Source organism: Agelaius tricolor, unplaced genomic scaffold (assembly GCF_023055355.1).
Source record: "Agelaius tricolor isolate 1412-34295 unplaced genomic scaffold, bAgeTri1.0.p SCAF_1, whole genome shotgun sequence".
NCBI classification, from domain to species: Eukaryota; Metazoa; Chordata; class Aves; order Passeriformes; family Icteridae; genus Agelaius; species Agelaius tricolor.
In genome coordinates, this window is record NW_027269261.1 from 57,495,017 (window position 1) to 57,508,698 (window position 13,682).

The 13,682-nt window shown below is 43.3% G+C and overlaps 1 protein-coding gene across 4 annotated transcripts in view; it reads right to left on the minus strand.

Moving 5' to 3' along the window:
• PCMT1 (protein-L-isoaspartate (D-aspartate) O-methyltransferase) overlaps nt 1–9,273 on the minus strand; it is a 36,806-nt gene extending 27,533 nt beyond the window's left edge. Inside the window, exon 1 of one of the 4 annotated variants that reach the window (XM_071435749.1) lies at nt 9,115–9,273. In XM_071435749.1, the coding sequence (XP_071291850.1) occupies nt 9,115–9,223 (109 nt within the window). In that variant the 5' untranslated portion in view covers nt 9,224–9,273. Of the gene's footprint in view, nt 1–8,562; nt 8,869–9,114 lie in introns of those variants that run through there. The other 3 variants (XM_071435738.1, XM_071435759.1, XM_071435769.1) reach the window with 3 other exon arrangements.
• Nucleotides 9,274–13,682: the final 4,409 nt, after the last annotated feature.

Genomic DNA, 13,682 nt, shown 5'->3' on the forward strand with positions numbered 1-13,682 from the left:
GTAACCGTACCATAAAATACTTGCAGTCAACATTTACACCAACACTGGCTTCCAGATCAGAAAAGAGGATGTGTCACTGCCACATGATCGAGCACACAAGCTTACTATACAAACCACAACACCTACTCAAACTCCTCCTGTGGCTGACTGCAGATCCCAAAACCATTTACTACTTCAAGATCCACAAGTAGTGCAACTACTTCAGCATCCACATAGTTCAGCTTCTTAGATTACTTTCTCCATAACCACTGCAGAATACTTCACTTAGGAAGATGAATTTTCAGTGAAACAGTGATATTTTGAAATCATACAGAGATCTTAAGGCATGATGCAAAGTACATATAGCTTTATGCTACAAAAGATTCATTCATGTAGATAGAAATTACTGATGTGACAAATCATCAAATGGTTTGGGTTAGAAGAATCCTTCAAGGTCAACTAGTTCCTTCTTATGTTAGGGGCCCCAGAGCTAGATGCAGCACTCCAGGTGGGGTCTCACCAGTGCAGAGCAGAGGGGTAGAATTGCCTCCCTTGCCCTGCTGGCCATGACACTTTTGATACAGGACAGTTTGCTCTCCACAAACTTGCAGAGAGTGCACTTGATCCCACTGTCAATGTCAATGACAAGGATGTTAAACAACACCAGTCCAAGTGCCAACCCCTGAGGAACACCACTCATCAGGCCTACACCTGAACATAGAGCTTTGGACCACAACTATTTTCAGTGCTACCAGCCAGCCTTATCTATCAAGTGGTCCACCCGTCTAATCCATGCCTCTCACTTTTAAAGATAGGGATATAGTGCAGGACACTGTCAAGTGACAGTCTCCACCTGACCCATGAAAACCAGCTAGCAGCTCTCCAGAGGAGAATGGGCTGGAACAGAACCACAGCTTGATTTGCAAGCAATGTGAAGATTGTTGGCTTTAAGCACCTGATCAACTGACATTTTTAAAGTCCAGGTCTTTTTGTTTGAGCAGAGGAAGAAAAAATATGGGAAAGAATGTGGTTCAGTTAATAGAATTTTATTTAGTAATGAGCATAGGAAGATTTCACTGTAAAGCATGAACACAAAGAAAGCACTTAGAACAAGAAGTGATGCATCAGCACCCTAAAATCCAGTAACAGACACTGACCCAAATCATACAAAGTTCTTTGTGCTAAATAAATTGAAAGTAGGTGTTTGTAAACAAGTGTTTCTTATACCACTCATACATGCAAATTTCTTGTGCTTTGCTGACAATTTAAGAGCTATCTACCTCAAACATTCAGCTGTCCATCTATTTTCACTATGATTTGGATTCACAATATCCAAACATTATCCAAACAGGAGGTTGCATACAGCTCACAGGAAGGAATCACTTGAGAGTCTATCATTCAGGGACACAACCACACAAAGACTGAGGAAATCACAAGTCCATCAGAGTTAATCTTACAGCCCAGAAATGAAACACAAATATCAAGTCCCATGAAAATTCCAAAGTGACAGAAATTTTTTAAAAATGGGAGTAATAATAATAATAAATATTCAATTACCATTTAAATGCTACTCAAAACCTGCAGACATAAAACACAGGAATCATAAGCTGGGCTCAACACAAACTAGTATACAGCCTCAAGCTTCAATTAAATACAAAATTACCTGTGAACATTTCACTTTCACTTTAAGGTAGTATTCCTTCCCTATTTAATAAGGATCACCTTCAAAAACAACCCATCCGCTTTGGTGTAACGGGTAAGAGTTTTCTATTCATTTTCATGGATATTAAAGTCTGCAGTTAACCACAGCTGTATTGCCCCCTCCTACCATAGGGCAGTGTTGCAAAAGTTGGTATTAACCATTTTCTTCTCTGGAGGAGGAGAAAGGCCTGCTAAACACAGCCTTCTAGCACACAGATTTATACAGAAGTTCTCTGTCACGTACTCACATTTATCATAATGATTATGTTGATTTTATCTAAATCTGTATCAGCAGCTGAATGAAGAAACTTTGAGGAGTACATAAAGAAAAAAGTAACTTTAGGGTTGGTTTCAGCATGCAAAAACATAGAACCTCATTTTCCAATGAACTTTAACACCCATGTGTGGATGAGGGAGACTTTAACCTCCAAGCACTACTCAATCCCTCAACATTTGAGAAGGCTGAACTTCACTTACACATCACATGGGAAGTCAGAACTAAAGATTTCAATACAAACTGACAACAACCATCAGTAATAATGAAAAAGTGTTGCAAAGGCTAAGATAAAGTTAGCTGGATCAGACAGATAGACAGGGAACTCTCTTCACAGTAAGGCTTGCAGCAAAACTACTTACTGCTTTAGCAGATCTGTAAAGAAGCAGATGGTGCACATCTCACACCTTACTGAGCAGATGCCATGCAGCCACTCTGCAGCTTTCAGAAAAGCCAATGCTGGTAAGACAGCAGCTAGACCACAAAGTTGGTCATTATGAAGGTGGTTTCATTAAGACAGGCACTGGTACTACATGAAAGTTGAGGAAGATCAGAAGATCAGCAAAATATAACTCTGACTCTTGGGACAAAAGGACAAAGAAATGTCCTACTAGCAGAAATTAGGAAGAATTTCTGAAGCTATATTTCAACAGTGCAAGCATTTAAAACTATTTTGTCTTCAAGATCACTATTAAAGTATTCAAGTTCTGAAGTTTTAAATTGTAACTCCTAAGTCAGCCAGTCCAAGAGAAGTCCACAGTTTACTGATCTCAAGCTTTAAAAGAGTTCACTCAGTTTTTGCCAAATGTTGGTAATTTAAATTAAAAATCAAAACATTAATACAATTAACCTAATAAAAAATTAATAAAATTATTTACCTAAAGTGTTATGTAGCACTAAAGAATATGACTTTGTGGCATTAAGGGATAACATTCACATCAACAATCACTCAAAAGAACTCAAAGGAAATGAATATTACACATTTCTTTCTAGGCTTTCCAGTAGCTCTTGGTGATCTCCTGATACTACATCAGGATGAAAGAAACAGTAGCATTAAAAGAAAAGCTTAGAGCTGTACTGAAGCTAAACCATAGAGGATTCCCTCTTTTTAAAATGCCTACATGCAGCAGTAACGACCTGTTTTGGACACATTTGCAGTATCATTTCCATGTTGCTATGGATTACTAGGCAGCTGCAGACCACCAGAAAAAATCATATGTGGCATTTTATTTTTATTATTATATGTGAATATATCTTCAATCAAGCAAAATAACAAAATATTTTTAATTAAAAGTATTTATTAGGAATTATAAAGATTTGTAATGTAAATAATCAGCAAAAAATGCCCTCTTTTTTTCTTGCATGATCGAGGACTTAGATTTTGAGGCACTGAATTTTGGAAGTTTGTGGGAAAGTATGGGTATGTTTTTAACATTACATTGACAGCCTAACATTCAGTGCAAAAAACATGCCAACAACAAAAAAAACAGTTAAGAACACAATCTTAATTTACACACCGATAAAATATGATGTTATTAAATTTAGGTTGTTTTTTTTTTCTTTCTGTTATCATTTCCTATTATTTGGGATATCTACTTGTCTTGATTTACTTGAAGGCCTGCCTCTTAAAAGATCAAGGGTACAGAAATTCCTTCAAAACATTTCACTGATATGGGCAAATCATTAGCAAATACTCAAATCTTACTTAAAAAGAAAAAAGTTTCACAGAAACTCCTTTAGGCGATTATTCAAATTACTTGCTAACAAAATTCTTTTTAAATCTCAATGCTCCAAAAAATAGCATCACAGATTTCAAGCCTGCCACCTGAGACATGAACTACATTTAAGAAATTTTAGATATTCTTAAATTAACTTATCAGTGGATGTGTTAATTTTTAATTGAAAAAAATAGTTGACTTTCTAACCACTTCACTACCTGGTCATAAGTTACAATGCTTAGTCACTGAAGCCTCAATACATTCATGATGAAGAAAGGGGTGGTCACTGAATGCACACAACAGGCAGAAAAAGTGCTCGTACAGGGGAGTCATTACATTTGGTCTAATTTTCCATCATTATTTTCCTTCTTCATGTTCATCCAAGTTATATTACTCTTCCTCAAGCAAAATTAGACAGAAGAAATTTGTATAAACCAAGGGAAAAGACACGACAGAGGAAAATTAACAAACAAAACCAATGTTTACTGCTTGCTGAACCTAGCTTAGGCTTACTGTATGCAATGCTTTCTCATTCATGGCATTTCCCAAAGAGATTTGTCCTCAGCAACAAGAAACTCACACCAAAGGTGCAGATTTATTGCAGATAAGCCTTCATCATGATGAAGCATGCTAAGATGCCATTTTTAATTATTTACTATCTAAATAATTAAAACACTTAGAGAAATACTTTTAGCATATTTAAAAATAGAATTCTCAGACCCTGATAATATTTGAATATATACTGATTTCAAGCATCATTCACACTGAAAAATTAAGGCCCTGATCTTATGTGAGGTGCAAAATTCTATGGACTCTCCTAAATTAGAGTTGCTAACTTTTGCAACACAAGTTCATTAGGTGAGAAAGGTAAAAGAATGTAGCAAGAAACAAATCCACAGATGGTTAACAACTTCTGCCACAGCCAAGTTAACTCACCTTCACTTTCACTGAGAAATGTGGATTCAAGAGCAGGTACATGTGATGCAAACACCATTGACACAAGATGATCAGAGAAATAAGCAAAGCAAGCTTGTCCTATGGCAGCATGACATTGACTGGAGGGAAAAGGCACAATGAGTAAACTTAATGAACTTTGCTTGTGAATTGGACAGGGAATCAATTCTTGTCTCCTTCAGCTGGGAAAGAAAAGCTGATTTCTAAGATGCTGGCATGTAAAGTAGCAGGATTTGGCAAAAGCCCAAGTATGAAAGAAGATGAAATGATCTAGTAGTAACCTATCAGCAGATAGCTGAAGATACAGAGAGGGGAAAAAAGTTACAGATTTAGAATCAAAAGATTTTCAACCAATCAAGACAACAGTAAATAACTCATCAATTTTTTTCCTCCTTCCTCAGCACCTCTATATGGCAGATTCATAATTTTAAAAAAATCTCCTGTCAGAGTTATTTATTTAAATACTGGTAATTATTTCCGTGCTTAGTATGATTTCTAACCCTACTGTAACCTGCATTTAGAGAGCTTCCTAAAAATGTTGTCTGCTAAAAGATCTTACTTCAAATATATTTTAGGGAGCAGTTTACTCAAGTTTGAAGGAACATGTTCAACTATTTTCAGTTAGGAAGAAGCAAAGATTTTAATAATTATTCTGTGAAGGTGAAAAATATTTGTTTTAAGGCTTTAATGGAGAAAGAATCATTCAGATTTAAAAAAGGCATTCTTAAAAAATGAGTACTTTCAAGAATCACTGAAACAAAGCAGCTGAACACCTCGCAGCAACAGCACATTCAAGGACAGCTGTGACGAGCATATTTTAAACAAGTTTATTTTGCATATGTCAAATTGTGCATCTATGATGCCTCAAATTAACAGTGCAAAACCACTTTTACAGTGCAACAAGAAGTTAAAAATCAAAACAACAAAACAATGTACTGCAACATTCTTCAGTCACTCAGTCACTAAGCATGTGCTGAAAAACATGCAAAGTTCTGGGACCTTCCTTATTAGTTTGTCCCTTTCAAGACAGGGCAGCAAAGATGCAGCCTATAAAGAATAACTGCCTAAATCTGCATTGTAAATACCCAAAATCACTTGTCACTGCCCTAACACAATGATTGCTACATTACAGAAAAGTTAGTTCTATAGTTAAGGCAACAGTGAAATGAGCAGTAAAGCAAATGTCATGAAATAGAGAATTTTATTGCCACAAAACAGAAGCACTAGCAACTGTCAATAACAGCCTATAATTAAGAATAATCTTTATAGCTGTTTTAAAGGAAAAGAACATGTAGCATACAGGAATCTTCCAATAATGTTTTCATTTGGAAGCAAAACCACTTTAATAAGTTCCCATTCTCCCCAGCCCTCATTTATGCACAACCAAGTTTATTGGTTCTCTAACCATAATAGTATAACAGCTTACAGACACTGAGGAGCTTAAATGTTGATGTTTCACAAGTCATGAGAAAGTGACCCAGTCTTACAGCACTGCCTCCCTCACAAGCAATTCTGTAAGAACAGTCAAGAGAAGAATTGTGGCATAAGGGCAGGGGGTAGAACCTCTCTACCAGGATTTGCTGCAGAAGAAAACATACTGTGTCACTACAACCCGCATTATTTTAAGTTATGCAAAATATACACTACATTACACACACATTTACTAAGTTCCACACAAGACAAACAATGGGCAACATCAAATTACCTGCATCCAATTTGCATTCTCACTTTTAGCATAAAATGCTGTAAATGCTATGTGGCTGTTTTTAGAGAGGGGAAAATACTGTGACGGATCTACTACTCCAAAAGAATTCTATGGAACATTTTTTGTAGTCTTTCTGTAATCAATAATTTTTAAGTTGGCTGAAACATATCTGGGAGAACTGTATCACATTAAACAGTACTTTCTTCTAAATCTGTTCCCAACTTTAGCAACAAGGTATCATCTTACCTGAGGAACTCTAACTTGAAAGTTACAGTCTTAATTCAGCAGCTGCTCTGCACTGATAAAGCCCTACAACATGAACAGTCCCATTGAAGTTGACAACACAATCTTCCTGCAAGATCAAAAGCCTCTTTGCTTCCACAATATTTTACGGACAATCCACTATTTCCCTTTTTAACACCCCTCAAAATATTTTGGCATGCATATGCAAAACAGAGAGGGGGAAATTACCATCAGTGCATGCTTTGAGATTACAATATTGAGCGCTTCTATTTTACTTTCCTTTTCCTATACAGCTATTGCTGTATACTAACTACAATGGTTTTCAGCTTTGTCATCATCATTTGCAACGCCCTAAACAGTTTCCATGTGTTGAAAAACTGTCATTGTCTTCTGCAACAAAGAAACTGGTTTTGCCTTCAGGTTCTGAGTGCCATAGACTATTCTGGCAGTAATTGCTTTTTGGATGTATTTTGGAGTTCAACGCTGATTTTTACATCAGAAAGTTTCTCCCTGCTGTGTAAGAGAACAGTATTTCACTAAAACAGTATTTCTAGCCCTTTCAGTTGCAGAAAAAAACAAAACAAATGTATTGCAACACTTGTAACTAGAGAAGTTATTATGAATTTATTAAACAGAATTTTTACAATGAAACTCTTCAATAATTAGTAGTTTTTACATGGAAGCTGAAAGTCACTTCAGCATGTATTATTCTGCTGGATGTGATAGTTTTCAAAAGAAAATACTGAGAAAGCCCACAGAATCAGATGATCTAACATAAGCAGAGAAAAGGAGAAAACAAGGGTGATTCTCCTATGACACCAGAATACCGAGGAGGCCACCTTGTCTGTGGTGTTGTAGTATCACTAAAATAGGAGACAACTGTCATAATACAGGTCCAGATCTACATCCTTTTACATCTAGGACACGAACTTGAGAAGAGAAAGGGAAAAGGCCAGGAGCAGAAACGAGGAACACTGCAAGTATATATAAGAGAGGTTAATTCTATTCTAATATGAAAAATGCAAGCTTCGAATACAGAAGGTGTTGTATCTCCGCCCTCTCAGGACCTGCAGACTTCAGGATGTACTGAAGTACATCGGCGAAGAAGCCCCCGCCCAACCCTTCCACGTTCAGCACGGGGACAGCACAAACCCTGGGCGAGCACAAGGGAGCGCCCAGTGCCGGGCAGCCACGGCAAAGCTCGGCTATCACAGCACGAGTCCGCAACCCCGACAGCTCCACTCCTCTCCGCTCCTCTCCCCTTGGGTCCCAGCCCAGCCCTTCGAGTGCAGCCACTCGGGACCCCGCCGGGGAGGGGAGGAGGGACTGCCGCCACACGCCCCTTTCACCCAACACAAACAGCCGCGGCCTCTTCGCCGCGATTCCCGAACCCGGGCGGCTCCCGCTGCGTTGCTCAGCCCGGGCCTGAAAGCCCGGAGGGCGCCCGCCGACACCACCAGTCCCGCCGGCCGGAGCGAACCAGAGGGGCGCCGATCCCGGTGCGTGCGGGGGATCACGGGCCCTCCGGCACTGCCGCCGCGGCCCCGCCTCAGCTCGCACAGGGCAGACGGGAACGAGGCGGCGGGAACGGGGCCGGCGAGGGGGGGACGCGGCGAGCAGGGAACAGCCACGGCCGCCGCACGGCGCTTCCCCTCCGGGACCGCCATCGGCGCCACCCCGCCCGCCGCATTGCCTCCCGCAACAACAGCCCGGCCCGCCCTGCGACACCGGCCGCCGCCCGGACACACACCCCCGCCCGGGCACGCACAGACACACCCCCGGTCGGACACAGAGACACGCACAAACAGACACGGACGGACAACGCGGACACGCGCGGCCGGGCGCCGGTGCCGCTCCCTGTGACAGTTGGCGGCGGGTCGGGCGGGCGCGGCGGGAGTGCGCGGTCGCTAACGGTCACCGGGAGGCCGGTAACGGCCGCCCCGCAGCCCAGGAGCCCCGCCCGCCCGCGCCCCTGCCCCGAGACTCACTGCGGAGGTTGTGGATGAGCTCGGAGTGGCTGGCGCCGCCCGACTTCCAGGCCATCGCTAGGCACACTCTGCGGAGCAGGTACAGAGCCGCCTTCAGCGCCGCGACTGCGCACAGCAGCTTCCCCAGGAAGGACACAACCTCCAGCGCCGACACAGGCGCCGCCTCCTCGCCGCCTCCTCCCGCGGCCGCCGCCGCTGCGGCTGCCGCGCGCTCGCCGAGGGGAGGGGCCACGCGCCCACCGCCCCGCGCGCCCGACATGCCCCGGCCGCCGCCGCCGCCGCCGCTCCGCCGGCCGGCGCGGTGCCCCCTCCCCCGCGCATGCGCGCCCACCGCGTCTAGGGGCACGCGTGGGGGATCCTCGCACGCCGGGGCCGGGATGCACAGCGGCTGCTCCCGGCCCGCGCGTTTTGTTGCCGGGGCCCTGGATCCCGCGCTGGCGGCGAGACCCCGGTCCTGCCCTCCCCTCAGAAACGGCGGCGAGGCGGAACGGGTCTGGAGGCGCCGGTATGTGAACTTAGGAGCTGTTAATGAATGAGATAGCGAAACGGCACCTCGGTGCGCACGCATTTTCCCCTCTGCCCCGGCCTTCGCCACTCCCGTGACACAAGTCGGTACACGCCGGGTACCGGAGAAGGCGGTGTCGGGGCGGGCGAGCCCCATCACGGTAGCTTCGCCGCCAGCTCCGGGCTCCGGCCCAGCGCGCGACCCGCCGCCCTTGCGACGGAGCCAATTAGCGGCGTCTCCCGGCGCGGTGTTTTGCATGGGGCGCGCCTATTGGCCACGGCTAGCCCGCGCGGGCCCGGCGTACGTGTTGGCGGCTGCCATTGGTCAGGTGGCGCGGGAGCTGCGTGTCCCGTGCGTGTCCGCGGCGGGGACGGGGCAGGGCGGTGCGACCCGCACCCGGGAAACAACGCGGGAATGGCAGCGGCGTGGAAGGACATGGAGAGTTGGCACAGCCCTACACTGGATAAAGGCCGCCAAAGTACCGATGGTTCACAGGAGCAGCTACCGGTGCAATGCCGATGGCGTAGGACAAAGTTACAAATTAAAATTCCTGTTAAGAGGTGTCCAGGACAATAGCTCAGAATTTAGTAAATGACAGTGGGCCTTTATTGTGTCCCAGCATATGCCCATGATGAAGTAGCAATCTTAAGGGAAAAGTTTTAGCACCTTCGGATCCTCCCACAGCCTGTAACATAATGAGGAAAAACAGAGAATTCACTTTTTACCATAATTAGCATTTCTCTGCTCTGAAACTCCTTTATGATTAATTTTACCACCAATATTAATTTGCCACCTGTTATTTATACACGTTTCTATTGTTTAAAGGGAAAGCATATACCATCTTTGCAATTTTGGGAACGCACTGTCAGTGCTGTGACTTCTGTATTTGTCCTGCCTTCTGGTTCCTGCAAATGGGAGTAGTTTTGCAGCACTTCCTTTCCTAACCAGGCACACTGGCACAGGTAATTCATCTACATGGGACCAGACAGCAGAGTTTTCAGTGCTTGGCTTTTAAAACATGAGAATGGTGATACAAAACTGTGGATAGGTTGGCCCTATGAATTGTATATTGTATAAATATTGGGGGAAAATAAGGTGTCATCCAGCAGATACACAGCCTATGATACCACCATGGGAGATTACACAGGTTATAACTTCTACTAGAGAGCCCATCTTGGCTGGGAGTGTTGAACCTGTTTCAGCTCCATACAACACATCTATTTCATGCAATCATTGCTGGTTCAGGTGAAGAGGTGAAGGTGGGAATATGCTTCTCTACTTTGCAGTCACTCCAGGGAAAATCTGGCAGTCGCACAATGCATATACCAGGCCCATCCATAGACTTCTCATCTGGTTCTTTTGATCCTGGAGACAGATCTGCTTCATTCTGTGCTCTCCATCTAACTTCTCCTAAGCATGATCTGGCAACTGCAGTCCATGTGAGGCTCCCAGCCTGTCCCAGAATATAAAAGGTCTCCCTGATACACCCAGTGGGCTGAGAGAGAAGGAAAGAAGCCATGGAGTGAGAGGAATTCCCAAAGAGCAGCGAGTACAGAGAACAGACAGACATTGTAAAAGTAGAGCACAGAAATACTTGATTGTTTTAAATGCAAAAGACATTTTCTGTTGTCAGATGCAAGAAAACTGCATTGCTCTCACATAGAGAGGTTGCTGCCAAGAAAATAGCTGGCCCATGTTTAAAAGCATTCCAGGGATACTTACTCCCTTGGGAGACCAAAACCACAACAGAAGCCATTTACATACAAGCTGATGCTGCTTACCAGGACCAGCTTGAATTAGGCTTAGGCTTGTCATGGAGCCTTTTTTTTTTTTTTTTAATTTCTCTCTTAGGAGTTTGCAGTCTTGCTCAGTCTCTTTCTGACTGAGTGTCCCTATTTGCCATGGGTATTCAGAGAATGAAAACAAGCGTGGGCCTTCCTTAACAATATCTGGGGTGTCTTGGGTGGATACCAGGCATGTGTGAAGGAAACAGCACTTGGCTTGGCAGGCTTCCAGGAGCTCTCAGACAAGCCAAGTTGTCTCGAAGGGCCCTGGGAAACTAACCTGCACCAACAGTGGCAGGATGTACCCATTTATGCAGTAAACAAATGCAGGAGTCCCTAACTTTTTCAGTTCCACAATCCCAGGCCATGAATACATTTTAAAAACCTATCAGGAGTGCATCCATTGAGTCTAAACTAAAAGCAACATAGACATTCTTTACTAGTGAAAAATATGAGCAGAAATAATAAAAAAAATTGTTTTCTGGCCATCACCATTCATGTGGAACCTCTCAATTTGCTCTGATACCCAGGATTTCTGTATCCTATGCCCCCTGACTTGTCCAAATCAGCGTGAGCACCTTGGTCTCTGATGCCCACTGACAATTGCAGGCACCTCCATTTTCCACATGTAGAGCCATTTCCCTAGACTCTGCAGGGAGTTGCTGCATGGACAGTCCTCTTAGAGAAAAGGCACAAGAATGCCAGCAGCCAGAGTGAGCCACCATATGATTGTTCTGACATGAAGATCCCACTAACTGTAAGCACATCGTCTCTTCTTACTTTGCTGCACATTCACCCACATCCCAATCCTCTAGCTGTACTTACATACATTTATATATAAACCCCTCCAAGCTACTATTTCTGTTTTATTCCTTCCCTCCCACCACATGAGCCCATTAGATTTTTTTTTCATTCTTTGAATTTAGAAAGAATTTGAAAAATTGCTCATCACTGTCTGCTCCCATCTGCTTGTATACCACAAGCAGAAATTTCCTTGTGAAATGTTCCTGCTGTACATTTCCGCAGTTATGTCCCAAACCCTACGCTAATTGCCTTCTACACCTACACTCCCTCCTCTTCTTGACTCCATTCTGGTTTTTAACTTAATCACTCTCCTTCATCTCATTTCTTTTCCTATAAACTCAAGCCAGTTTGATGTGTACCTTCCCTTTTTATTACCATTTCAGAAGTTTACATTATTTGGAACTCCACATGCATGTTTTACCAGCTCTGCACGCAAAGATGAGGTGAGAAGGACTCAGTCACATCAGTGACTTTCCCCATTAGGGAGCAGCAGAACTGGGACCCTTCATGAAGGAAGGCCATCCTTCCAGATGAGACCTTCCAGATGACACACCATCCCACAGCATCTAAGCAAAGCAAGCAGAGCAGGGCTGGGGACAGAAATGGCTTTGCCATCAACTGAAGTCAGGCCCTAGGTCAAGCCAGTCAGCGAGTTTGGGCAGCATGGCTGAGCACAGGCCCTCCTACAGCAGAGCTCAGGCCAAGAGCAGCGTGTCCCAGCCCAGATGGGAGCCCGAGCCAAGGACAGGGCTTATGACTGCAGTCAGGGCTGGGCCCTCTGCTCTTGCATCTGCTCTGCAGGACACTGCTCTGTAACTGTACTCACTCAAGAGAATGAACTGGGCACATATCCAGGAGTTCTTACCAGCTGTACACATTGTTTTGGCATCTCCAAATAACTTTCAATATTGTCCACTGATGATGGAGAAAAGCAGATTATAAGCAAATCCAGTTCAGAATTAGCGTTATTTTGCCCTAGTACAATCACTGATCTAGTAAGTGCCTTTGTTCTCAGGCCCCCTACTTTCTCTCAGAGACAGGCATGCTTTCAGTTCTCTTCCCTTTCACTCCCAGCTTTAGCCATATTTAAGGGTAGTCCATAGATGCTCCTTGTTGTCTTAGCTGGTATGTTTGGACCCAAGGCTTAGAGGCAGCTTCATCTAGACTTAACATCCTTCTTGAAAACCACAGAAATACTAGATAAGGCATATTTTCTCCTGGTGCTGATTTCCACCTTTTATATGTTTATTTAAATCTGCATTACACTGAAATGCTTTACACATCTTTCATAGGGATTAAGCACAGAGAATATATTTAAAGGTTTGCAAAGCAGCCCTAAATCTGTCACAGCTCTCACTTCTGTCATATAACATGCTGCCAACAATTTCTTTAAAAAATGTAGGACAGGAAAGAAAAACTGTGACTCTTCTTTTCCTCTAAGTGAAAATAAATCTGTATGTCCAACTTACTTCCCTTAATACTTCCCAAATGCTTTTGAACAAGCAATCCTGAGCAAAGAAAGAAATTATCCAAAAGCACAAGGTAAAATAATACACACAAAAATCACAAACTAACCAACAAAAATATTTGCCTAATAAAACTTTTCAATCCTAAAGCGTTTTCTATTCAGCTTTTAGCTGTCTGGTCTAATGTCTTACGTATTCTGAGGGTGCCTATTGATATTTCTCAAAAGTTTATAAAAATTAGCTGAAAATACCTTTGGAGTCAACAGTGACTTGCAGAACTGCTGTAAGCAGCTTAATAAAGGGTGCCAGAAGCATTTGCCACTGCAGAATAACAGTGCTACTGCCACATGCAAGAAAGATTTTTTAAAGGTATGTTTGCTGTATGGCAGACCACTATAGCATCCAGCTTTTGGAATATGTTCAGTGTTGGATTCTGCTGAATGTAATCATGGAGGAAAAAGTTAAATGAAGTTCAAAAGATGCATGAAGCACATAAAATATCAATGGTTTGGTGTCACACCTGAGGGATTACAAAACAGCATAGCAGACTTAATGAGGAAA